Source organism: Hemitrygon akajei, chromosome 22 (assembly GCF_048418815.1).
Source record: "Hemitrygon akajei chromosome 22, sHemAka1.3, whole genome shotgun sequence".
Classification (NCBI taxonomy): Eukaryota; Metazoa; Chordata; class Chondrichthyes; order Myliobatiformes; family Dasyatidae; genus Hemitrygon; species Hemitrygon akajei.
The window spans coordinates 23,721,861-23,746,479 of record NC_133145.1 but is presented as its reverse complement, the minus strand read 5'-3'; the positions used below and the strand labels follow the sequence as shown (position 1 = coordinate 23,746,479).

Here is a 24,619-nt window from a genome sequence, read left to right as displayed (position 1 = left end):
GTGTAACTAGGGATGGCTGTTCTACATAGCCAACAAAGAAGCAGGCATAACTTGGGCCTATGCAAGTGCCCATGGCTACCCCTTGAGTGTGGAGAAAGTGGGAGCAGCCAAAAGAAAAGTTGTTTTACTGAATTTGCAGTTATTCTGCTCCAGAAAATTGATTTTAGGCCTCTCTCAAAAACACGTGTTCAAGCTGCCATTGGAGATAACACTGGTACTACAGCTCAGAGAGAATGCGGTAAAAAGCCTCGGTGCTCTTTTAAGTCTTGGCATAGTGTGATCAACAGATTAATTTTCATCCCCAAATTTTATGGTACAATATAGATATGTCCAATTCTTGATTGAAAATCACTTTATACATCATTACAATTGTTTCTCAGTATTGCATTCATATCATTAGTTTCTGGGAGTTTTTTTCCCATGTTTCGCTTTGATCATGCCTTAGTGATTAAATCACCTAACAAGCGGCTTTTAAGGTTTGGCATTGGTCATGCAAATCCTGACACAGTTTGATTTCTGATGCCTGATTCTTGATTGAAAAGTGTTTCATATGCATCATTTCAATTACTTTTAAATGGTAATATAACATTATGATGGTCTTTGCATCATAATGTCTCGAGTTTTTCCATGTATTGTTTTAATCCTACCATGATTATTGAATCATCTAACAAGAACAGGCTGACAAAGAAATATTTCAGTGTTGCACATTTATTTCTGTTGATATTACTACATTTATAAAACTATGTTACAGAGAAATACACATTTTGTGGATTTCTTCTTTGGACCATTTCAGGTTGTCATCTACTCTTCAGCGCTCTAGAAGGAAATGAAAATTGTGTGCCTTGAAATTTACTTGTACATTGATTAATGACAGAAATCATAACCATCAATTGAGTATTACTGTAACTTGATATTAAACATTTATTTGAGTAATTTTTACTATACCTTCAAAGTAATGTCCCGGGTTTTAGTTCTAAGTTTGTTGACTTGAGACTCTGCAATGTCAGCACGTTCCTCGGCTTCCTCCAGTTCATGCTGCGCCTTCCTGAACTTGGACAGGTGAACATTGGCCTGTTCCTCCTACAGGAATATAGTGGGAGAAATCATCAGATTGCATTCTAGAACATTGGAGAATATAATTTATCACTACTGTAGTCCCAAGGTCAGGCATTCAAGATTATTGAAACTGAGCACTAATCAGTATTTTGTGGAATTGTTAACAGAAATGATCTTTCAGACCCTTTGACCAAACCAGCATTCCATCTGCCATTTTCATTGGTAAAATCAGTCATATGATGAGATACTGATTTAAACAAGCCTATGTTCTGTACAGTTTAGAACAGTAAAAAGGTGGTATCTTTGAACTATTTAAAATTCTTGACATGGTTGATGAAGTCGATGATGAGAGGCAGCTGTATGCACCTGTAGAACTACAGATCATATCTTTAGACTAATTTTAGGATTGAGATGAAGATTTTTGTAGTATTTTTTAAACAGAGATGACTTTGATTATTGGTAAAAGAGTACATCTGAAAATGGGCCTGATGGATTTTTTGACACTAGGGGAAACTAGATATAAAAATGAATGATGAGATTTAATTATGAGTAATTAAGACTGAGAAACCTACTTTTTTACTTCTTGTTTTAATTATACTGCTTATTATTTAAGTGAATCTTTAAAATCTACCTTTCCATAAATAATAAGCCTTGTACTATGACAAATATCAGGGAGCTCAACCATATTCACAAAGGTTGAATAAATTATGTCTGTATGCTTTGAAGATAATCTCACTGAAAAAATTAAGGGATTTTAGTAACTAGACTAGTTATTTGTGAATATTTAGACATATGGATTGCTGTATAAAAAGGCAACAGATTAAAAGATTTCATTATTTATGACACTTAAGCTCAATTTAACATTGAGAAGACATTATGAAAAACTGTTTTCAAATTTTAAAAGAAAAATAAGTTATTCCAAACTTGAGTGGATGGTGAATACACAACTATAATCCCCTGTGCACTTGGCTTCAGTAAAGAACAAAAATTATTATATATCTAGTTCAGGTTTTCATCCAAAGCTATCACTGGAAAATATGTCTTTTTAAGAAACAGGATAGAATTCAGTAATGAATGGAAATGGCCTTATAAACTAAGTTAATTTCAATGCTCAGTTACACAGATTTATAATGTTCTTAATTTCATGTCTGATGTACCTTGTGTTAGCTGTTGTTCTTAACATTACAGAAATGAATGAGCGATATAAGATAATTTTCTTTTAAAATTTCAGTTATAATGGTTACTTACAGACTCCTCGCATTGTCTCTTGTAGGCCTTAACCTTCATCTGCAGCTTGTCAACCAAGTCCTGTAGTCTCAGGACATTCTTTCTGTCTTCCTCAGACTGTGAATATCGCAAAATAAGCAATATTTGTAATGACTTTTTAGTGTTCTTGCATTCATATGCAGCACTCAAAGATAAATATCATAATTCTTGCTGGCCCATTCTCTGCATCTGTGACATTATATTACTGCCAGCTCAGCACTCCAATCAGTTTATCACCATCGAGTCCTTACCGCAATACTCAGCATCTTTAATGCTCATTTCCTTCTTGCCGCATGTACTGAAATAGTGTGAAAAACTCTTGTTGGTGTAGCATCCAGCAGATCATGCTGTATGTTAGTACTTCAAGATAATAGAAAGAAAACAATGGAGAATATAGTGCAGCAGCTATAGGGTAAGTGCACTGCAAGTAAACTACAAAAAAGCAAGGCCACGATGAAGTTGCCAATGACTTTGAAGTCTATTATATTCTTTTTAAAAGAATGAGCATCTCTCTGATCCCAAAATTCTTTTTATTTGCAGGTCTTGTTCTGAACCCACCAGATACCTGGTATTGAAGGCTTCCAGCTACCTGGACCATGCAAATGAGAGCACGTACTTAATCAAACAAAACTGGAAAGTGAGTAATTCAATCAAGACTTCATGGTTCATGGGCCATCCTCAAAGGAGAGAGCAAACTTTGCAAGGCAGTCGGGGCAGTCAGCATGCTGAGTGTAGGGGTGAGGCCATAGCATCACCAGCTGTCGTCAAATATCATTGCATGAGATGAGTGCACCGCACGATTATCAACTATACATACTTGATAGCTCAGTTCCTTGACTCTTCTCTCGTACTTGCGAACACCTTTAATGGCATCAGCACCTCGTTTCTGCTCAGCTTCCAGCTCATTTTCCAGCTCACGTACCTAAATCAGCCAACAAATGGGATTGATTGTTAATATCCATTTCATATCCAAGGGTTTCAGTGTGTAGCACTCAATAAAAGAATAGAACATAGAACACTAGGCTCTGTACAGGCTGCAATGTTGTACCGACCTATTAACAGTCTAAGATCAATCTAACCCTTCCCTCCTACATAGCCCTACAGTTTCTAACACCCACGTGCCTATGTAAGTGTTCCTTAAATGCCCCTTATGTATCTACTTCTGCCACCACCCTAGTAGGGTGTTCCATGCATTCATCACTCTCTGTAAATAACTTACCTCTGACATCACCCTTATACATTCCTCCAATCACCTTAAAATTAAGCCCCGATATTAGCTATTTCCACTCTAGGAGAAAAAAATCGTGATGCACCTCTATCAAATTGTCTCTAACCATCCTATGCTCCAAACAGAAAAGTTCTAGCTCCCTCAAACTATCATTCATAAGACATGTTCTCTAATTTAGGTGGCATCCCAGTAAATCTACTCTGCATTCTCTCTAAAGCTTCTACATGCTTCCTAAATGAGGCGACTGGAACCGAGCACAATATTCCAAGTGTTGTCTAATCGGGATTTTATAGGGTTTTATGTTCTCAACATTTACCCTGGCCTCCAGTTTCTGGAGCTGCTTCTTTCCTCCTTTCATTGCTAGCTGCTCAGCCTCATCCAGGCGATGCTGCAGGTCCTTCACTGTCTGCTCAAGATTCTTCTTCATTCTCTCCAGGTGAGCACTGGTGTCCTGTTCCTTCTTCAGCTCTTCAGCCATCATGGCAGCCTTGCAATTTGAGGCAATTGGACAAATCATTATTCAAGCTCAAAATCAAAATCACATCAATGTAATTAAAGTGAGGTAATATTTGTAAACAAAAATGAATAAATTTGTAAGAGAATTTCTGATTTACATCAGTGATAGCCTTCTTGGCTTTCTCTTCAGCGTTTCTTGACTCCTGGATAGTTTCTTCCATTTCAGACTGAAGATGGTTCAGGTCGGCATCCAGCTTCTTCTTTGTATTGATGAGACTTGTGTTCTGCAGGAAAAGATAATTCCTCATCAGTTTTGTAGGACGAAAGATGGCGGCAATTTCAATTCACACTAAGAAATCGCAGGGCTGGAAGAACATTGAGGGACAAGGTAATGAAAAGCAAAACTCAGCAAGAAAGATAATAATCAAACACAACCTTTTGTTAATCTCATGTCAGTGGATACTGCCTGCCTAATTACATGCTGTGGAGAGATGGGGCACTCAGTTAAAATGTTTAAATAGGCCCTCAAATCAATATTCATCGCTGATCTGAATTCCTGAGACTGGAACTCAGCAGGGAATTGAGTTATAAACTGTAGCTTCCTATCACTGGAAATTCCTTCCTTTGAAGTATCTTGGCAAGCAAGCAAGCAATTGAAGAAAAAGCATTCATGAGATTCTTCCTTTAAATTAATCTTAGGCAGTGCTATGTCGTAGCCTTATCTTCCACAAGATCCCTATATCATACAAGACCTGGGTGCTTATACCATATAACATTTATGTGGGGACAAACCTGAGTATGCAGCAGCTGAACCCTCTCAGTGACATCAACAAGCTCTTGTTCAGCAATTTTGCGAGATCTGTCTGTTTGTTCCAGAGCTGCTCTCATTTCTTCAATCTCAGCCTGTTGCAAGCCACTCCTGCGCTCCACCATGGCTAGTTGCTCCTTCAAGTCTTCCTGGCTTCTGCAAGCATCATCCAGCTGTAACTGGGTGTCCTGTTTAGAAGAAAGGGTTGCTTTGTTACCAGATATTACGGTATAGAGTATGTAATATTCATCTTATACTTGAATCATCTTAAGCCATTTTTTCATTAATAAGTAACTTAGCTTGAAAAATGTAATTCTATTTTTGCAATTTATATTAAGTTCTGCTATGAGAAGATTGCATATATTTACTGAATTGTACTACATATATAAATAAATTTAACCTGGACATTAATATCCCATCATACAGACCTTTAATTGACCCTGCACGTTTCTGAGATGTTTCTGAGCTTCTGAAGCCTGACGATTGGCGTGTCCCAGCTGAATCTCCATTTCATTTAGATCGCCCTCCATTTTCTTCTTGATTCTAAGGGCATCATTTCTGCTCCTGACTTCAGCCTCCAAAGCACTTTGCATCGTGTCCACAACTCTCTGATGGTTCCTCTTCACCTGATCAATCTCCTCATCTTTCTCTGAAATCTTCCTGTCAACTTCAGATTTCACTTGGTTCAGTTCCAGCTGAACACGGAGGATCTTGCTCTCCTCATGTTCCAGAGTGGCCTACACGAAGGATCAAATGCATTTTTGAGTATTTCACACACAAAGGTTAATTAACCTCATTGTGGTGCATTATTTACATATTTGCCCTGCCTCAATTTAATTGTTGCTGGAACAATTATCCACCATGTTTTTGTAAGATAGTTATTAAATGTTTCCTTCTGATTGGATTCCTATTTACCACACACTGAAATGATGCTAACTTTATCCTAATGTTCACAGGTTCTGTTAATTGTCATCTCTTTTTTCTCTGACTTTTCTTCAGTTGTAGTCTGGAAAATCTTGATTTTAAAATTTCTCTACACGAAGTAATTTGTTCTCTCTCTTTCCCATTTCTGGTGAAGTATCTTTGATCTGAAACTTCAGCTCTCTTTCTCTATCTATAAATACAGAGTGATTGCTGCATTTTCTGCATTCATTTTGTTCAGTCACTTTTACTTTACCACCTTAATGCAACATTTGTTTATATAATCTAAGCCAGTTCATTTAAGGTTACAATGATATTTTCAAAATGAGCAATGACTTACTTATTTCTGTGAGCAGCCATATATGTTAAACAGTTCAATTATCTATCTCCATAGAAAGGAGATATGATTTAACATTAGATTTGCTTAGCGAATGTATGGGATAAGAATAACTGTAGTTTTCAAGTTTCATCTGTGTATAATTTTGCAGAGCAAATATAGTAATCTCTGTATTATAATGGCTGTCAACCTGAAACATTAACTTTGTTATTCCCTTCACTGACTCTGACTGGCATACTGGTGCCTCTGGTATTTACTATTTTTATTTTGAACTTCAGCTCCAGAGTGTGGTGACTTGGCAGCCTTTAATTCGATTGACTTAAAGCTACACTAATCATCTTGTAAATATGACATTAAATACTATATATTCAGTGGCTCATCCTTTATTCTTGACAGGCAACCCATGCTTCAAAAAGAACATCCCTTAATTGCTTTCAATCAATACCTTTTAGACTAGTTTGTTTGTTTTGTGTTGTAGCTTTTCAATCTTCATTTTGTCAATGCTAGTCAATGCCTCTCACTAGTGCAACTTTTTACTGCATTTGGTAAATTGATAAGTATTGGTTTATTATTATCATATGCACCAAAGTACAGTGAAAAACTTGTCTTGCATGTCATCCATACAGAAAAATTCACTGCAACAATGTGATTGAGATAGGACAAGGTAAAACAATATCAGAGTGCAGAGTAAAGCACTACAGTACAGAGAAATTGCAGTGCAGGTAGACAGTAAGGAGCGAGGTAACAAAAATGTAGATTATGAGGTGAAGAGTCATTGTAACAACAAGATGGAAAATGTCCTTAAACCCGGTGATGCATGCTTTTAAGGTTTTATATCTTCTGCCTGATGGGAGGAGGGAGAAGAGAAAATATCTGGAGTGGATAGGATATCTGATTATGCTGGCTGCTTTACTGAGGCAGTGACAACTGCTGATCCAAATTTCTATTTCTAATATATATTGCTAGAATAATGGTGAATTTTACCTCTGCCTCCTCCAATGCCGACTGAATTTCACTCTTCTCCATCTCAGCTGTCTTCTTTACCTTTTCCATCTCATGGAGGGCCTTACTACTTTCACCCAGTTGCTCAGTCAGATCAGAAATTTCCTCTGTTTTGTGAAATATATTGTTAATTAGACAGGTCAATTAAACGCATCTTGTGTTGATAAAAATGAGATACATGAGCAGATGATATTATTGAAATAAGATGAATTTTAGAGAGAATTAAGTTCATTGAGCCAGAATGGAACCTATAAGGGAGTTAATTACAAAATTCTGAAATAACTATTTAATATCCAAATTTTAAAATTATTAGAGATGCAACTTGAACTTACGCTGCAGATTCTTGTTCTCTCGTTTAAGAGTTTCAAGATGATCCAGAGACTCCTCGTATGCATTCTTCATCTTGAAGATTTCAGTACTCAGACCGCGAGATTCCTTCAGAGCTGCTTCCAGTTCTGCCTGGCTTTCCTCATGTTTCTGTTTCCAGTCTGCCAGGACCTTAATTGTACAATTAAAAAAAGACAATTAAAATGACGTTTACATCTCAATTGTAATGAGATATGACAGGTGAAGGGAATGAAATTCAGACTTCATCCTGAAAATTGTAATTATACAGTATAATTGGCCAATATTCAGAATCCCTGCCCCAATAGAATATGCATAAATATGTAAACAGATGAGAAAGGACTGCTTCCCAAAGGCTGTACCTTCTTAGGAAGGTACATGGCTAACATTTGTTTTGTCAATATATTAAAAGGGTTTAGTACAAAGTGATCTATAATTTGATTCCATTAACTATATTGTTCTTTATGCTCTTTACAAGTTTTAATTAACAAAGATATATTGATGCTAAATCTCCTGTTCATGAGTGAAAAATATTATGAAACATTAGTTGTATTAATTCAGTTCCAGTGACGAACTTGCATTAAAGGTTTTGTCAAGTGATCATGAGGTCAAACCTCACATAAATATACATGTACACTGCCTGTCGCTTACCTTTCCCTGCCTAAAATAGGTTGACCTGAGTTGGTTCGTTGCCTGGGATGAAACAACCTGTTCTTACCTTGTCAAAGTTCTTTTGTTTCTTGTCGAGAGCTGCTGCTGCTGAATTTGCCCTCTCAACATCCACCATTAGATCCTCCACTTCACCCTGCAATCTCTGCTTCGTCTTTTCCAATGAAGCACACTTGGAGTTCACAGCTTCAATGTGCTCTTCTGCATCCTGCAGGCGTTGAGCAAGTTTTTTCCTGAAAAGCAAGAGAACCAGCATAACATTCTCTCACATGAAGTATTGCAAAAACAAATAATCATTTACAGAATATGCTGCATGAACCCAGGTTACTTTTATTACATACTTGGCTTCTTCCAGTTCCTCTGTGCGCTGGATCGCATCAGTTTCATATTTCGTTCTCCATTGAGCCACTTCGCTGTTGGCCTTGGACATTCCACGTTGGAGCTCAGCCTTTGCCTCCATCTCCTCTTCATATTGTTCACGGAGGAGATCACAGTCATGGCGGGCAGATTGCAGAGCATGTGCCAGAGCACCCTTGGCCTGAAATCATTACATGTGCATTGTTGAAATAATATTCAGTATCAGTGTGATTATCAGCAGATAACCAAACCTTGCCTAATTGCTTCTAGTCACAATGAAAAGTGCTTCTTTGGATATCAATTGCTGGGCATCACCGCCTCAAAATGTAATATTTTATAATAATGCAATATTGTACCTTTGTTTCTTCCTCCAGCTGCCTCTTGAGCTCCTCAACCTGTTGAGTGTATCCTTGTTTCCCTCTTGTTAGCTGAGATACCAAAGCCTCTTTCTCCTCCACCTGGCGGTTCAGTTCACCTGAAAATGGAAGAGATTGTGACTGAAAATTCACAAAATATTGTAGTTTTCTGCATGAAGAAGAACAAATACAGAACTGATCAGTACCGTTTTCTGTTGCAAGACGTGCTTTCTGAGTTGATAAGTCGTTGATCAAACGTTGATGTTCATCATATTTGCCCTTCATTTCACTGACCTGATCCTCCAGTGTCCTGGCTACTTTCTCAAGGTTTCCCTGAAACCAGAACAACAGTTTATTTTAAGAAATGCAAAAGCACACAGATAACACCTAAAATTTCAATTTAACTCCACAGATGTAGTACTTAATGTCCTCTGTCACTATACCTTAGCTTTTGACACTGACTCCATGTTGCTGGCAAGGTCATCAATTTCCATCTTCAGCTCACTCTTTTCCTTCTCAAGTTTCTGCTTCACACGTTGCAGATTGTCGATTTGTTCCCCAAGTTCTGCAACACTGTCAGCCTGCTTCTTGCGAAGAGCAGCAGCTGTGGCTTCATGCTGGAGGGTAGATTCTTCCAGGTCACGACGCATTTTCTGAAATTCTGCCTCACGTTTCTTGTTTATTTCAATCTGAGCTGCTGTTGCTCCACCAGCTTCTTCCAGTCGTTCACTGATCTCTTCAAGTTCCCGAGAAAGATCAGCTCTCAGTTTCTCAGTCTTAGCACGAGCAGCACGTTCAGCTTCAATTTCTTCCTCAAGCTCCTCAATACGAGCCTTAAGATAAATATGCACTGATTATGATGACGGAACCAGTAACTTCAATTCAAACAATTGACCTTTACCGAATGCCATTGATAAATTTACTAGACATATACATCACCTGTAATTCTTTGATCTTTTTCTGCAGCTGGGAAGCCATTGCCTGCTCATCTTCAACTTTGCTTTGAAGCTGGCTGATTTCAAACTCTTTCCTTTAAAATGAAGAATGAAGTTAATTAAATAAATAATTTGTGTTATGGCCTTTCTACTTGCACAAAAAGTGGCTTATTCCACTTGGATTCTGAATAAATACCTTGTACAATAACAAGCAGATCTTTAAAATATATTTTAATTTGATCACCATCTTATTTTTGCTGCATATCTTCATTTAAATAATGACAGCACAGCTTAGTTGCCATAATTTGAGACATTGAACTTATTGTAAATTCTGCAATGGAAGTGATTGAAAAGGGAGAACAATTTTAAACAGTAGATTGAGAATAAAGATCTATTAGCTCATAATATAAATACTCACTTCTTTAGTTTCTCATCCATTTGTTGCTTGTCATTCTCCAAATCCATTGTTACTTCTTGTGACAGCTTCAGGTCACCTTCAAGCTTTCTCTTAGCACGCTCAAGATCCATGCGGATTTTCTTCTCCTGCTCCAGAGAACCTTCAAGCTTTAAGAGACAGTACAGTTTGTCAGCACTGACATCAAACAATGATAATTGCTGGATTTTCATTTTGATTACAGGTAGTTACTGTATTAAATACTTACATCATCAACTTGTTGTTCCAATTTCGTCTTTGTTTTGGTCAGAGTGTTGACTTTGTCTTCCTCAGCCTGGAGGTCATCCAGGGTCTGCTGATGGGCCTCCTGGAGGGCTTTCTTTTCTTTTGTTATTTTAGCGATGTTTTCATCAAGACTGGCCATCTCTTCAGTGAGATTTTTAACCTATGTTCAGCAAACAAATATAAATAGAATAATTTAAATACATACAATCATCACATATGAAAAACTTATAAGTGTTTATTACCATTTGGTCATCATAATCACCTTGTTCTCAGTGGCGTGTTTCTCTTTTTCAACTTTGGCCAAAGTAAGCTCCAAGTCATCAATATCTTTCTTCAGTTCTGAACACTCATCCTCCAGTTTCCTTTTCTTAGCTGTTAGCTCAGCATTTATCTCCTCTTCATCTTCCAGTCTTTCATTAGCTTCCTTCAATTTAGCCTCCAGCTGAATTTTATTTTTAATCAGTCCCTCACATCTTTCTTCTGCATCTGCCAGAGTTTCACTTTCCTGTCATAAAATGATACAATGAATTATACCAGGCCATGTGTTTTGTAACATGTACACATGCATAACAATACAAAGGTGCTCAATGTAGATACCGATTGGACTTGAAGTTGGAGATCATTCTTTTCCTGTACAAGTGCCACCATTTTCTCTTCTAATTCCTTCCTCCGGGCTTCAGATTTGGCAAGCGCTTCCTTAGTTTTCTCAAACTCCTCTTTCATATTTGCCATTTCCTTTTCAGTTTCAGCACTCTTCAGAAGAGGTTTGATCTTGAAGTACAGTTGCATCCAAGGCCAGTGTTTGACATTTGTGAATGCGCGGATGTTGTACTGCAGAGTATACAGTGCTTCTCTAAAGGAGAGAGTAAAATGAACAGAGATTACAATATTCTGTTTATGGAATAAAATGTGTAAGTATAGAAAATATTTTTACTGGTAAACATATCTTCAGAGATTTGATAAGCAATATTTACCTCCTTTCCATCATTCTCTTAAATTCAACTCTCATCAAGAAGCCACGACATATAGCCTGAGTACGGGTAACAAGCTGTGCTAACTTTTCATCTCTCATCTCTTCAAGTAAACCCAAGAGACCAGCCTTGAAGAACACCTTAAACAAAGTGAGTGATTGCTTTTAATGTTCAGTTCTCAAAATACACTACATTTTAGAAGAACAGTCTAATCCGCTTTAATGATCGTCAGAATACCTGAAAATTAGTCGAACACTCACATTTTCCACAACTGACCATAATGGAGTAGTTCTGACTGGGACTTAACTTGTTCCATATATACAGTTACATATGACCATAATAGTATTTTTTTTCCTTTTTTTCTAGTTACATTTGAAACTAAATTCACAATTCATCATCTTGATATTTTACATGAAGAGACTTCTTATTTCAAGATAATTACCTTGGTGTGTCCAAACTTGTACTGGGTGTGATCTACATCAATGGATCCCAATAACTTCTCAGATGCCTTCTTGCTATCAATGAACTGACCTTCGGGAATGGCACTTGCATTTAGAATTCTGTATCTGTTGAATTAGAGTTTTATATAAGTGATTGCAGATTTTCTTCAGGAGCAATTACATTGAACAACTGACTTGGTTGGAAAAGGGAAATGGAGATGTTAACATATTTTTTACCTTTGCTTGAAGTCACCATAGATGATTCTGCTTGGGAATCCTTTTCTGCAAATTCTGATACCTTCCAGCACACCATTGCACCTCAGCTGGTGTATGACAAGGTGATTATCCATGGCACCTGGGATTTACAACGTGAAAATTATTATTAAATTTGAACACAATTTTTTTTCTTTGACAATGTGTTAGAAGTAGAAGATTGTTGCTGTTAGTCAATGTATTAATAATACATACCTATATAGTGGAGTTTGAGAATTGAAATACAACTTACCTGGCGTCTTTGTCTCGTTGGGGATGATACAACGCACAAAATGTGGATGTGTGGTTCTCAGGTTAGCCATCAGCTTGCCCAAGTTTTCCTGTGAGACAAATAATAAACCAACAGAGGCAATTATAAAACTGTTAATTAGTTTGAAACAAGATTACTAAAACTTTGTTCAGTACATAGTGCAAAATGAACATGCAAAAAAATCTTACCCTAAACAGAGCAGATACTGTCTGGAAGGAACCACCCTTCTTTTTGCCTGCTTTCTTGCTACCACCACCTTCACCTATAAAAAAACATAGTTGTTTGTTCTAAACACTAGGAAAGGGAAGGAAGAAATGTTGGCAAAGTAATTGTTGCTAATGACTCTGTATCAGAAGTTTACCTTCGGGAGGTGCAGCATAGAGATGAGCCAAGAGTTTCACTGATGATTTCTGGAACAGCCCAGTTACAGTTTCATTCAGTGGATCCTTGTTCTTATCAAGCCAGCCGTTAACATTGTAGTCAACAGTGCCAGCATAATGGACCAGTGAGAAGTGGGCTTCAGCCTTTCCTTTGGCAGGTTTGGGCTTCTGGAAGTTGTTTGACTTACCAAGATGCTGATCATACAGTTTATTCTTGAAGGAAGTATCTGAGGCCTTGGGGACAATACACTCCTCTTCAAGGATTGAGAAGATACCCATAGGCTGTGGAAATCACAGTATTTATCACTTGTATGTTATTTTCTCTAATATAATGCTTGGTAAATATTCAATTCACGTTACTGTCTTCTTCTATGGCATTACCCACCTTCTCAATGAGTTCAATGCAAGCAGCCAGGTCCATACCAAAGTCAATAAATTCCCATTCAATTCCTTCCTTCTTGTACTCCTCTTGTTCCAGAACAAACATGTGGTGGTTGAAGAACTGTTGCAGTTTCTCATTAGTGAAGTTGATACATAACTGCTCCAGGCTGTTGAACTGCACACATAGAAAGATATGAGGGAATTCATAGTATAGATTAATTTATACTTAATTAAAACACATTTAAATCAATGTTTATGGTTCTGATCCTTACATCAAAAATTTCAAAACCAGCAATATCCAGCACACCAATGAAATACTGCCTGGCCTGCTTTGTGTCCAGTTGTTGATTAATACGGACGACCATCCACAGGAACATTTTCTCAAAAATGGATTTGGCAAGAGCGCCAACTGAGTTGTTGACCTGAAAAAACACAACACAGATTGTAGCTAAATGCAGAACCTTACATAACCCATTATAAATGATTATGCAGAGTTTACTGAATGCCTTGGAACTGTACCTGTTGAACAGTTTGACCTTTGGTCACAAATTCATTGCCAACCTTTACTCGTGGAAAGCACAATGCCTTTAGCAGATCTGCTGAGTTGAGACCAGTCAGGTAGGCAACTTTATCAGCATCTAACATAAGATAAATGCAATAAAGGTTGATGAATTATTCTTTGAGGAAAACAACATTTACAATTAATCTCCTCTTATAAAGATAGAAAAGGCAGCCAAAGGGCCATTTGTGTCTTATTGGCTCGCTTGGAGAAATGCCATTAGGCTCATTCCTTCTTGAATTGTTCCATGTGTACTGCATTTAATATTTAAGTAAGATTTGAGTAATGTTGTAAATACACCAAAAATAGCTCAAAGACACCATACCAATGCAGATTTAATGGTGAAACTTCCAGAAAATGTAACAAAGTAGGACACATACAAAGAGCCTGTTGGACTGCAAAGGGAAGAGAAAAAGATGAAAAATCAAGCTGCAGTTTCAAAGAGCACTAATCTGCATGCTGTTGTTGAAATACCTGTAATGATGAGAGTGACACGGGACTGGGTAAACAGATTTATGATGTGAGAACTAACACAAAATAAGCAATACAGCTCACACCAGAAGTGAATAACAAATTAATTAAAAGGAATTAGAAAAACAGAGGGCTATGGGCAACCCTAGGTAATTTCTAAAGTAAGTGCATGTTCGGCACAGCATTGTGGGCCGAAGGGCCTGTATGGTAGTGTAGGTTTTCTATGTTTCTATGACACTGCCTCAGCTGTTTCAGTCATTCCACAAAATGAGTTTCAACAGCATATCAAAGATATTGCACTGAAGCCTGCATATATCCAACTAAAAACTTACACTGTAGAACAGATAACCTCTCTTATGACATTGAAATACAACAACCAACTAGCTACATTGGGCTTATATGTGGTAAAAACAAGAGGGCCAACATTGTGGGGCCATAATTGGCTGAAACAACAACTTGATTAGAGATCCATGCACCATTTACATGCCACCTCTTCTGAAATACAGTCAACTGAAGGTGAATTAAGAAAGGTACTGGATGATGCTACAGCAAGGTTCAAGGATGGCTTTGGAAAACGCAAACATAACAATGGTAAAATAGTGTTAAATGAAAATGCCACACTCAAGTTTTACAAAGCCTGACCAGTTCTTTATACCATCCATGATAAAGTAGCAAGATAGCTAGACTGCATGGAGGATGAAGGAATTCAATTCAAGGTTGAGTAGAGCCCATGGGCAACACCAGAGGTCACAGTCTCAGTAGATGGCTTTCCAAAAGGCAAAGGAAATGGTGACATCTCATCACAAAAAAGAAAGAAGATTATTTAAGGTTTAGAAATCATCCAGGGCTCTAGATTGTTACAAGGCAGTCAAGAAGGAGCTAAAGAATGGACTTAGGAGAGCTAGAAAAGAGATGGCCTTAATGAGATGGCCTTAGCGAATAGGATTAAGGAAGCCCCCAGGGCATGCTACATGTATGCAATGAACAGGAGAATAGCCAGAGTCAGAGTTGAACCAATCAGGGATCGTAGAGGAAATATACCGATGTCAGAGGAGGTAGGGGAAGTCCTTAATGAATATTTTCCTTCAGTATTCAATTGGCAGAGGAACCTTGACACTTGTAAGGACAGATTAAAACAGGCTAATATGCTTGTTGAACATGTTTATGTTCAGAAAGAGGTTGTGCTAGATTGTTTGAAAAAAAAGAATAGTTAAGTCCTGGGGGGCAGATGGGATATACCCTAGATTACTACAGGAAGTGAGGGAAGAGATTGCTGCACCTTTAACAATGATCTTTGCATCCTTTCTGGCCACCTGAGTAGTACCAGATGATTGGAAGGTGGTCAATGTTATTCCTTTCTTCAAGAAAGGGAGCAGGGATAACCCTAGGAATTATAGACCAGTGAGTCTTACTTCAGTGGTAGGCAAATTATTGGAGAAGATTCTTAGAGACATGATTTACAAGTACTTGGATGAGCATAGTCTGATCAGGGATAGTCAGTATGACTTTGTGAGAGGCAGGTCATGCCTCATGAGCCTGATTGAATTCTTTGAAGACGTGACAAAGCACATTAATGAAAGTAGAGCAATGGAAGTGGTGTAGATGGAATTTAGTAAGGGATTTGATAAGGTTACCCATGGAAGGCTTAGTCTTAAAGCCTGGTGTCTTGAAATCCAGGGAAACTTGGCTGTGTGTAAACAGAATGGGCTTGTCCATAGAAGGCAGAGGGTGGTTGTAGATAAAGCATATTCTGTTTGGAATTTGCTGACCAGTGGTTTTCGACAGGGATTTATTCTGGGACCCCTGCTCTATGCAATTTTTGTAAATGACTTTGATGAGGAAGTGAAAAGGTTGGTAGAGTTGAGAATAGTGTGGAGGATTTTTGTAGGTTTCAACAGGACATTGACAGGATGCAGAGCTGGGTTGAGTGAGAAGTGTCAGATGGAGTTCAACTCAGAAAAAATGTGACTTGTAATATCAAATTTGAAGGGATTGACTTCAAGAACTGCAAGGTAATGTTGTGGCTCTATAAAACCCTGTTTAGACTACACTTGGAATATTGTGTTCAGCACTAGTCACCTCATTCCAAGAAGCGTAGCAGATTAAGAGAAGATGCAGAGGAGATTTACCATCATGTTGCCTGGATTAGAGGGCATGTTTTATGAAGATAGGTTCAGAGAACTAGGGCGTTTTTGGAATGAAGGAGGATGAGCAGTGACTTGATAGAAGTGTATATGGTGATAAGAGGCATTGATCGAGTGGTTAGCTAGAGACTTCTCCCCAGGGCAAAATAGCTACTACAAAGGGGCATAATTTGAAGGAAATTATAGATCAGTATGGGGGGGGGGGAACGTCAGAGGTAAGTTCTTTACACAGAGAATGGTGGGTGCATTGTAGTGGCAGAGACACTAAAGGCATATAAGAAACCCTTACATAGGCAAATGGAGGACTATTTAGGAGGGAAGGGTAAGACTGATCTTAGACTAAGTTAAAAGGTTGGTACAATATTGGGGTTGAAGGGCCAATACTGTAAAATGTTCTGTGTTCTGTTACATTATATTGATGAGCAGTATTACTTTGTATTTAAAATACATGTATAAATACAGAGCTGAAATGTTCTGTTACCTTCTGTGCCGTCAGGCTCTGCCTGCTCCTCACGCTGCTTCTGCTTGAATTTCATATTGCCCATGTGCATTACTGCTCCAGTCAGTTTGTAGATACCCCACTTCTCATCATTAGTGAAGCCAAGGATATCAATAGCAGTCTGTACAACAACATAAGTTATTTGCATATTAATAATTTTCCTTTGAAACCATTATTATCAGTGTAAACCTTCAATGATTACTTTGAAAAGTCTTTGTACTGGCGCTCAACCTGAGAAATTCCAAAATTTTAATTTTGTTCCGTGACTACACATTAACACTGCTCAATGCCAGCTATTGTAGTTATTTTCATTGTTTGTTTATAACCCAGATCACCTTCATTCTAGTCAACTGTATTTGGTGTGTCATAATGGATTAATCATGGCCATTCATTGAAAATGTACAAGAAAGAGGACAAAATAAGGTGTTACAAATGATGGTGTACAGCAGCTACTTACATCAGTTGCCACCAATTCTTCTGTATCATCAATACTCTTGACTGCAATCTCACCCTGGCTGATGAATGGATAATCATAAGGATTGGTGGTAATTAGACAAGACTCTGCAAAATAAATATTTTGTGGAAAGACACATGAGCAACAAAACAAAGGCAACAAATAACCCAAATAATTTTAAACCTACAATTCACCGCATATCAGATGCAGGTTTATTTCAATGTTGGTCATGTGGTGTCTATCCAGAGAAGGTGATTATAGGTAAGTATATGTTATGGTCCGGTCCAGAGCCCGCATTCCAGGTCTTGATCCGGTCTCTGGACTCCGGGTCGTGTAGCTGTCCCTCCTTTCACCCTTAAGCCCAAATAGGATCATCTTGGCTTAAGGAGGGAGAGGGAGAGGGATTCCCTGGCTTGGAGTACCCACTATTAATCATTTAGTTCTGTAAGTCTGTTCTTGTAAGTCACCCTGGACTGAACTCCCTTTCCTCTGTTGGGTAAGCAGGCTGGCTGCTGTTGCCTGGTGGGGGACTCTGACCCTTTCCTACCCCTCTCTTCTGATGGGTGGTGTCCTGCATCCTGCCCAGGTGCCCTGTGTTCCTGCCTGGGAGGCTGGGCCCTGCCCAGAAGTAATGTGGCCTGCCCAGGGAGCAATCCTCCCAGCATTCCTTGTCCTATAGATCCATCCTTTAGTCTAGCCAGGGCCCTGCCTTTGCCATGAACTCTCTGAACCCCAGGATCACTGTTGCATGCCATGGTCTCCCCATCTTGTTCTATCCTTTAGTTGTTCCTGACCTGCCCTGAGTACTTCAGTGCCTGTGTCCTGCATTTGGGTCCAGTCTCCATGTCCCCTTGTGACAGTATGGGGGGGGGGGGGGGATGTCAGAGGTAAGTTCTTTACACAGGTAATGGTGGGTGTGTATAATTGTGTATAAGGATTGTGTAGAAGTGATGACAGTTATGAAATGCAAAACATCATTTTGATTAACACACACAATGCTTGAGGAACTTACTGGCAAAGGGACCTTAGAAAACATGCTCAGCAGCTGGCCAAAAGCTTTGTGAGAAGGACACTATCACTGGCACCTTGACCAGGTGCTAAAGGTAGTGCAGAAAGTATCTACTTAGCCATTAACGACATTAAGCACCTCCACCATCCCTGAAAGCCCATAACCTTTATCAATGCTGGAGACCAGCCAGAGCCTTGGCCTAGTTCACCAAGGCATCTGACTGGCAATTGAATGTTGCTCTTGGCAAGCAGTTAATGATCCCTGGCTTCATCACCTCAGTATCACTGAGGCCTGACAAAAACATTGACGCAGGTGGCCATAGTAGAACTGACAGTGCCTTGGGAAGACCAGTTTAAGGAGGTGTTTGGGTGTAAGAAAGCAAAATACCAGGAGCTGGTAGAGCTGTGCCAGAGACATGGGTGGAGGGCACAATGGGAGCCTGTAGAGGTTTTGCTGGTAGTTTGCTGTGCTGAACTTACTCTTGGCATTACAGGGGCTGGCAAAGAAAAGAGCCATCTGGCCCATCAGTCTGCTGAGCAAGCCCCCAGATGGCTTTGGATCAGGAGGTGTGACCAGTAGCCTAGTGTTGCTGGGACACAAGTCAGGGCCTGATCAACCCTGGCTGGGTTGCCAAAGTGAATGTCTGATGTTGAAAGATCAGATAAACCCAATGACCCCAGGTTACATCACTGATGATGTGTCTCAGTACATCCTAGATTGTATCCCAGCATCAGTAGGTCAGGCAGCATCTATGGAGAGGAAGGAACAGTCAATGTTTTGGCCAAGACCCTTTATCAGGACTGAAACAGAAGGGGAAAGATGGGGCAAAGGGACTACAAGCTGGCAGCTGATATGTGAAGCCCCCGAAGCAGAACATTGGTTGGTGGGGTAGGGATACAGTGACATATAATTACCACCAGAGATTCTGCAGGTGATGGAAATTTAACTGTTGATTATAGGATTCAGTGTAGGCAGTCAACAGACATATATAGGTAGGACAATGCAAGACTTTGAACCTTACCAACAATTTCTGGTTTGTGATTGGTCATCATCTGGTAGAAAATGTGGTAACTCCTTTCAGCTTTCAGCTGGAATGTCACTCTGGATTTTTCCAGTAGATCTGGAGAGGTAGAAACAAGTGCAGATTTATTGAAGAGCAGGTCAACCTATCAATAATCTGAGTTATAACTGAACCCCCTTTCCACTGCACTTACAGGTTTCAATGTCAGCGGAAGCCAGTTTCCCAGTGGCACCAAAGTGAATTCTGATGAATTTGCCCTTAAAATGTAAAGGAAATGTATTTCTGAAAACAATTGCAAACAAGGGATGTATGTACAATTTGTGAAACATCTTAATGGCACAGTGGTCTATTAGTCAGTATCAGGTTCACAGTGGGATATGATGAACTGCTGAAGACACTTACAAAACGAGACGAGTTGTCGTTTCTTACAGTCTTGGCATTACCGAAGGCCTCCAACAGTGGGTTAGCCTGGATGATTTGATCTTCCAGGGACCCCTGCAAAAATTATTTAGTTGAATATGAATTTAAGAAATTAACTTTGAACGAAACAACAAGCTGTTGAATCGTACGATATCAGCTTTATCTCACCTGCATCTTCCCAGACGACTGAGCCTCCTTCTTTTTGGATGGGTCAACAACAGCTCCAACGGAAGCGAAATACTGGATGACACGTTTCGTGTTCACAGTCTTCCCGGCACCAGATTCTCCACTGGGAGTTAAAAAGTAGGAAGAAGTTAGTACTTACCAAACTAACAGTGCTGCGGATTGGGAAAACAAAGTTGCGTGAACTGCTACCCTAGTGAGAGTGCAGGGAAGTTTGACGAGGGAACGCGCAACGGAGCAAGTCCGTAACTTAGTACAGTGATAAAGGGCACCACTGTATATTTGATTAAACTTGCTCTTGTAATGTTCCACTTTTATAAATTTGTCTTTTTATTTTACAAAGTGGAGCGACTTGGTGCCGCGCATGAGCATAAACTGGTCGGGGAGGGTGGGGGTAGCACATGCCTCGTTTGTTATAAAGATGGAAGATGTTTCCGAAGGGGAAAAAAGAGGGAGGGATTAAGAATTCTTACACCTGGAGGAAGCAGGGGAGCAGAGAGCTAGGTAGTACTCGACCGGAATCGACATTTTGGAGAATATGGACAGAGGAAAACGGGAGGGAGGGCAGGTGCGGTTGGAGATGACGAGGGAAGCGCAGAAGAGCGTTTTAACAGAAAATGCAGTTACAGGCAATATCAGAGATACAATAGATTAGCTATCAGACACAATGGCACTCCTGTCAGAAAGTAATAGGATTCTGCCGGAATGTCCGGAATCAGTGCTACTCACGTGATCAGGATGGACTGGTTTTCGCGGTCTGGGGAGAATGAAACAACATCAGTGTCCAGAGTTTAAAAAACAAAGAAAGATAACTTTGTTTCATGTTTTAGGTACAATTCATTAAGCCGCAAATATAATCAAATCCTAACCACCTACCAGTCTGCATGAACTGATAAGCGTTGTCGGAGATGGAGAAGATGTGGGGAGGAGCTTCCTGACGCTTCTTCCCCCTGTACCCGGTCACAACCTGGGGATCATACACTGGCAACCACTTGTAGGGGTTCACAGTGACGCAGAACAACCCGGAGTATGTCTGAAGTGGCAGAAACGAATTAGAATTTCTCATTTACTCAAATGTCCTTTTGCAAAATTACTTTACAGTACTTACATAGATCATCCAGGCTGCATAACGCTCTTTGAGGTTATACAACACGGATGCCTCGTTCAGGTGAGTCATCATGGCCATGTCTTCGATTTTATCGAATTTTGGAGGATTCATTGGCAGGACTTCTTCATCTTTGACGGTTATGGTCTGAGAGGAATCATCAGACAAATTTAACACACACACAGTAGAAGGTCAAAATAAGGTTAATTGTTTAATAATAAACAAAAATAATGTTTAAATGTTCAACTAACCCTCTTGTCCTCTAAGGTCTCCACGGTGGCTTTGCCACCTTCCCTGCTCTTGACCGTGCCTTTCACATACAATTCTTTGGGTTCGGTGACGTAGCAGGCCGTTTTAGCATCGAACGGTCGGTTCTGCGCCTCGAGTCTTTCTTTATCCGACTTCCGTAAAAACGACGCCGCCGGCCCAAACACCGCCATTTCTGCATCCCCCATGGCTTCGGTCTATTGCTGGAATATACAAGGAAAGTGTAAATATGATCCCACAGGACATCAACAAATGCCTTTCTTTTCTTTTTAACAGGACTGAAGAGATATGTTCATTCGTCAGAAAGCAACAAGACTCAATTGAGCTTTACAGAATTATTTATTCTTTATTGCAAAGTCAGTTACATACTATAATTTCTTCGTTATCGTTATACCTGGGTCTTTGTTCTTGCCCCATAACTCATCCAGTTATTAAATTTAAACACGATATGCTAAACTTCGCACAATATTTCTACTTGGAGTAAGTTTCAAGTTGCTACTACCTCTGTGATAAGATTGAAAGCATTGTCTACGATAAGCCGCGTATTTTCAGCGTAATTGTTTCTCATCGGAATCTCAGTTTTGTGCTTTTATACAAAATGATTCCTTAAAGTTCAGAATTGTTTTTGCAGCCTGGCCATTGTGTCGTCAAGAAGCCCAATAACTTGTCAAGGCCATGCCAAATGTGCACTACTTAATCAATATTTTGAAAATATCTTCTAATTGTATACCTTTTATATAATTGCATTGCACTTTGTAATTTTAACATATCATTAAAAATAAATGTAATGGATACGCTTCCTTTGTACTAAATATATTTGATTGGTTTGTTTTGAAATTGTAGGAAATAATGATCTTCCCGCTACCTTTGCAAAGGAAATGTGCAATATTAATATTATTCATGATACTTGATATATCGTAGTATATCGGCAGTGGACGCCGAACCAAATGCTTGTAATCAGGTGTTAAACAACAACTCGTGCCAATTCATTAAAGTGAAATATACATGTAATTGAAATCTATTCACAACCTCCGAACTATAATCAACTCTTAAAAAATCAATCTCAGTTTCAATAATGATATATTTTCATCCAAATATTTCATTCTTTTATCATGCGCTACCTTTTTCAGTTCCAGCTGAGAGAAAGAAAGTTTCCACGCAATTCTATCAAAAGAAGACAACGGATAAATTAATTTTACACATTTTGGGTTCTGATGGAAATGTACCAAAGAGAAAAAAAAATCCTTCCTTTTACATATTTTGATAAGAGTTTTCTTGATTAATTTGTCCCCTTACATTATTTAATATTTTATACATTATTTAATATTTTATAAGATATGATGAGGTTCTCACTTTAGTTTCACCACTGAACTTTTAGTAGTCCCCTAGTTAAGATAAAGTAAGTGAGAAACTTACCCTAGTGGTTGGACACCAGCAGCCTTTTCTGTTCTGGGCACAACTTATATATGCATTTAATTCTGTGAACACAGCAGGTTCAGTACTTATATTTAGCATACAAAAGTCTGATGAGCAGATTTTCTTGTTGCATTAACTGGTATTCTAATATCAGGATATAATTAGAGAAGCAACATATGCATTTTGCTCTGGAATTCATTAGCAGTAATCCCTTTGACACAAGTACAACCATATAAGTTGAAGATGAAGTTACTGCCAAGTAACAAGACTGATTTTTAGTAACTTTATTCTGCTGAAACTTTAAAATAGGCTTGTGTCCAACAGGTGGTGTTTTTTTTTTCATAAGCACAAGCTGCATTTACAACTTAGAAATTATCTCAATAAGAAAACCTTACTGTGTATAAATTCCTCTTTCAGCCCAATATCGACATTGAAACTGCGTTGAAGACAACTTGTGTGTACATTATATAATTTATATGCACACATGCATTAAAGCTTGTATATATCCGTGTAAAATAAACTGTAGAAGTTGTTACATATCCCACAAGTAATTGTATGGGGCTCTCGTGAGACTGCACCTGAAGTATTGTGTACAGTATAAACCTTCTTACCTGCTCGCTGCTGCTCACATGTGGGAGGGGGAGCTGGGGGGGGCTTTGGGGTTCTCACATTTAACTGTCGTTCATTCTTTGAAGCACCTCTCTGTTTTCGTGGATGTTTGTGAAGAAAAAACATTTCAGGATATATATTGTATACATTTCTCTGATATTAAATTTGACATTTGAACCTTTGAAGAAAGGCAATATTTGCACAGAGGGAACGCAGCAAAAAATCAAAGGTCTGTATCGGGGTGGCAGGTTTGCTCCTTAAGAAAAGATAGTCTGTGAAGACTAGAATAAACTGCTTAGAGTTTTGAAGAATCAAGGAAGATCTCTTTGAATCATACTAAATTTCTAAAGGGTTTGATGTGCTCAGAGAAGGGAAGATGTTTCTCTAACTGGGGTCTAGGACCAGGGGGCAGTTTCAGAACAAAGGATAGGACATTAAGAGCTGTGAAGAAGAGGCATTGCTTCACTCAGCCAGTGGTGGACTTTTGGAGTTTTCTATCCTAGAGCATTGTGAAGACTGGGTTATTGTGTACTGAACATGAAGAGAATAGAAGGATTTGGAGACAGTGCCAAACAATGTGATTCATGTAAAAGATCAGCCTTGACCATAATGAAAAGCGAAGTGGACTTGAATGGTCATTTGGTCAATTCCTGTTCCTCTTTACGCTATAAGGTTAGCTCTTGTCCATTGTTTATACAAAGATAATAATTTACAGCCAACAAGATTACTCAAATTTTGTGTTCATAATAATGTTGGGGTATATAAATGGTGTAGGAAGGAATGGTCGGGAAATTGTGTATTTACACAAAAATCTTAGCAGTTCTGTCTGACATACTTTGTGAAAGTGATATGCTCCTGGCAGCTGTTTGAAATAGAATGAGAACTTTATGGCTAGGGTTGATCAGCCAAGAGGTAATAGCGTGAGATCAGGAAAAGATTACCCTCCACTTAGGCCATCAGTCCATTGTCTCCCACGCCATCAACAACCTCATCAGCTCTAGAGATCACCAACCTCAAAGTTCTCTTACTTCGCACTGCTCATTTCTATCTCCTACTGAAAATCCACAAACCTGACTGTCTGGGTAGGCCCATTGTTTCATCTTGCTCCTACCCACTGAACTCATGTCCGCATACCTTGTATAAGATAGTTTGTCTTGGGGACTGAGTCAGAGTGGACTGAGTCAGAGTGGGACTGAGTCAGAGTGGGACTGAGTCAGAGTGGACTGAGTCAGAGTGGGACTGAGTCAGAGTGGGACTGAGTCAGAGTGGGACTGAGTCAGAGTGGACAGAGTCAGAGTGGGACTGAGTCAGAGTGGGACTGAGTCAGAGTGGACTGAGTCAGAGTGGACTGA

The 24,619-nt window shown here is 39.0% G+C and overlaps 1 protein-coding gene across 1 annotated transcript; it reads right to left on the bottom strand.

Moving 5' to 3' along the window:
* Positions 1-692: 692 nt before the first annotated feature.
* Positions 693-22,755, bottom strand: LOC140714555 (myosin-4). The gene is made up of 41 exons (XM_073025844.1): positions 22,659-22,755; positions 22,364-22,406; positions 21,227-21,445; positions 20,979-21,122; positions 20,747-20,903; positions 20,600-20,627; positions 19,856-19,976; positions 19,670-19,762; positions 19,461-19,524; positions 19,268-19,366; positions 17,241-17,344; positions 16,766-16,904; positions 13,630-13,748; positions 13,383-13,532; positions 13,115-13,285; positions 12,711-13,011; positions 12,538-12,611; positions 12,332-12,419; positions 12,064-12,181; positions 11,829-11,952; positions 11,390-11,526; positions 11,013-11,268; positions 10,678-10,920; positions 10,399-10,575; positions 10,155-10,300; positions 9,741-9,831; positions 9,245-9,634; positions 9,008-9,134; positions 8,802-8,920; positions 8,430-8,626; positions 8,138-8,321; positions 7,407-7,572; positions 7,057-7,181; positions 5,243-5,551; positions 4,799-5,002; positions 4,165-4,290; positions 3,867-4,037; positions 3,140-3,244; positions 2,305-2,400; positions 946-1,080; positions 693-816 (listed from the first exon to the last, which is right to left on the bottom strand). Exons 3-41 carry the CDS (start codon positions 21,428-21,430, stop codon positions 802-804), a joined length of 5,817 nt encoding a protein of 1,938 aa, XP_072881945.1. The 5' UTR covers positions 21,431-21,445; positions 22,364-22,406; positions 22,659-22,755; the 3' UTR covers positions 693-801.
* Positions 22,756-24,619: the final 1,864 nt, after the last annotated feature.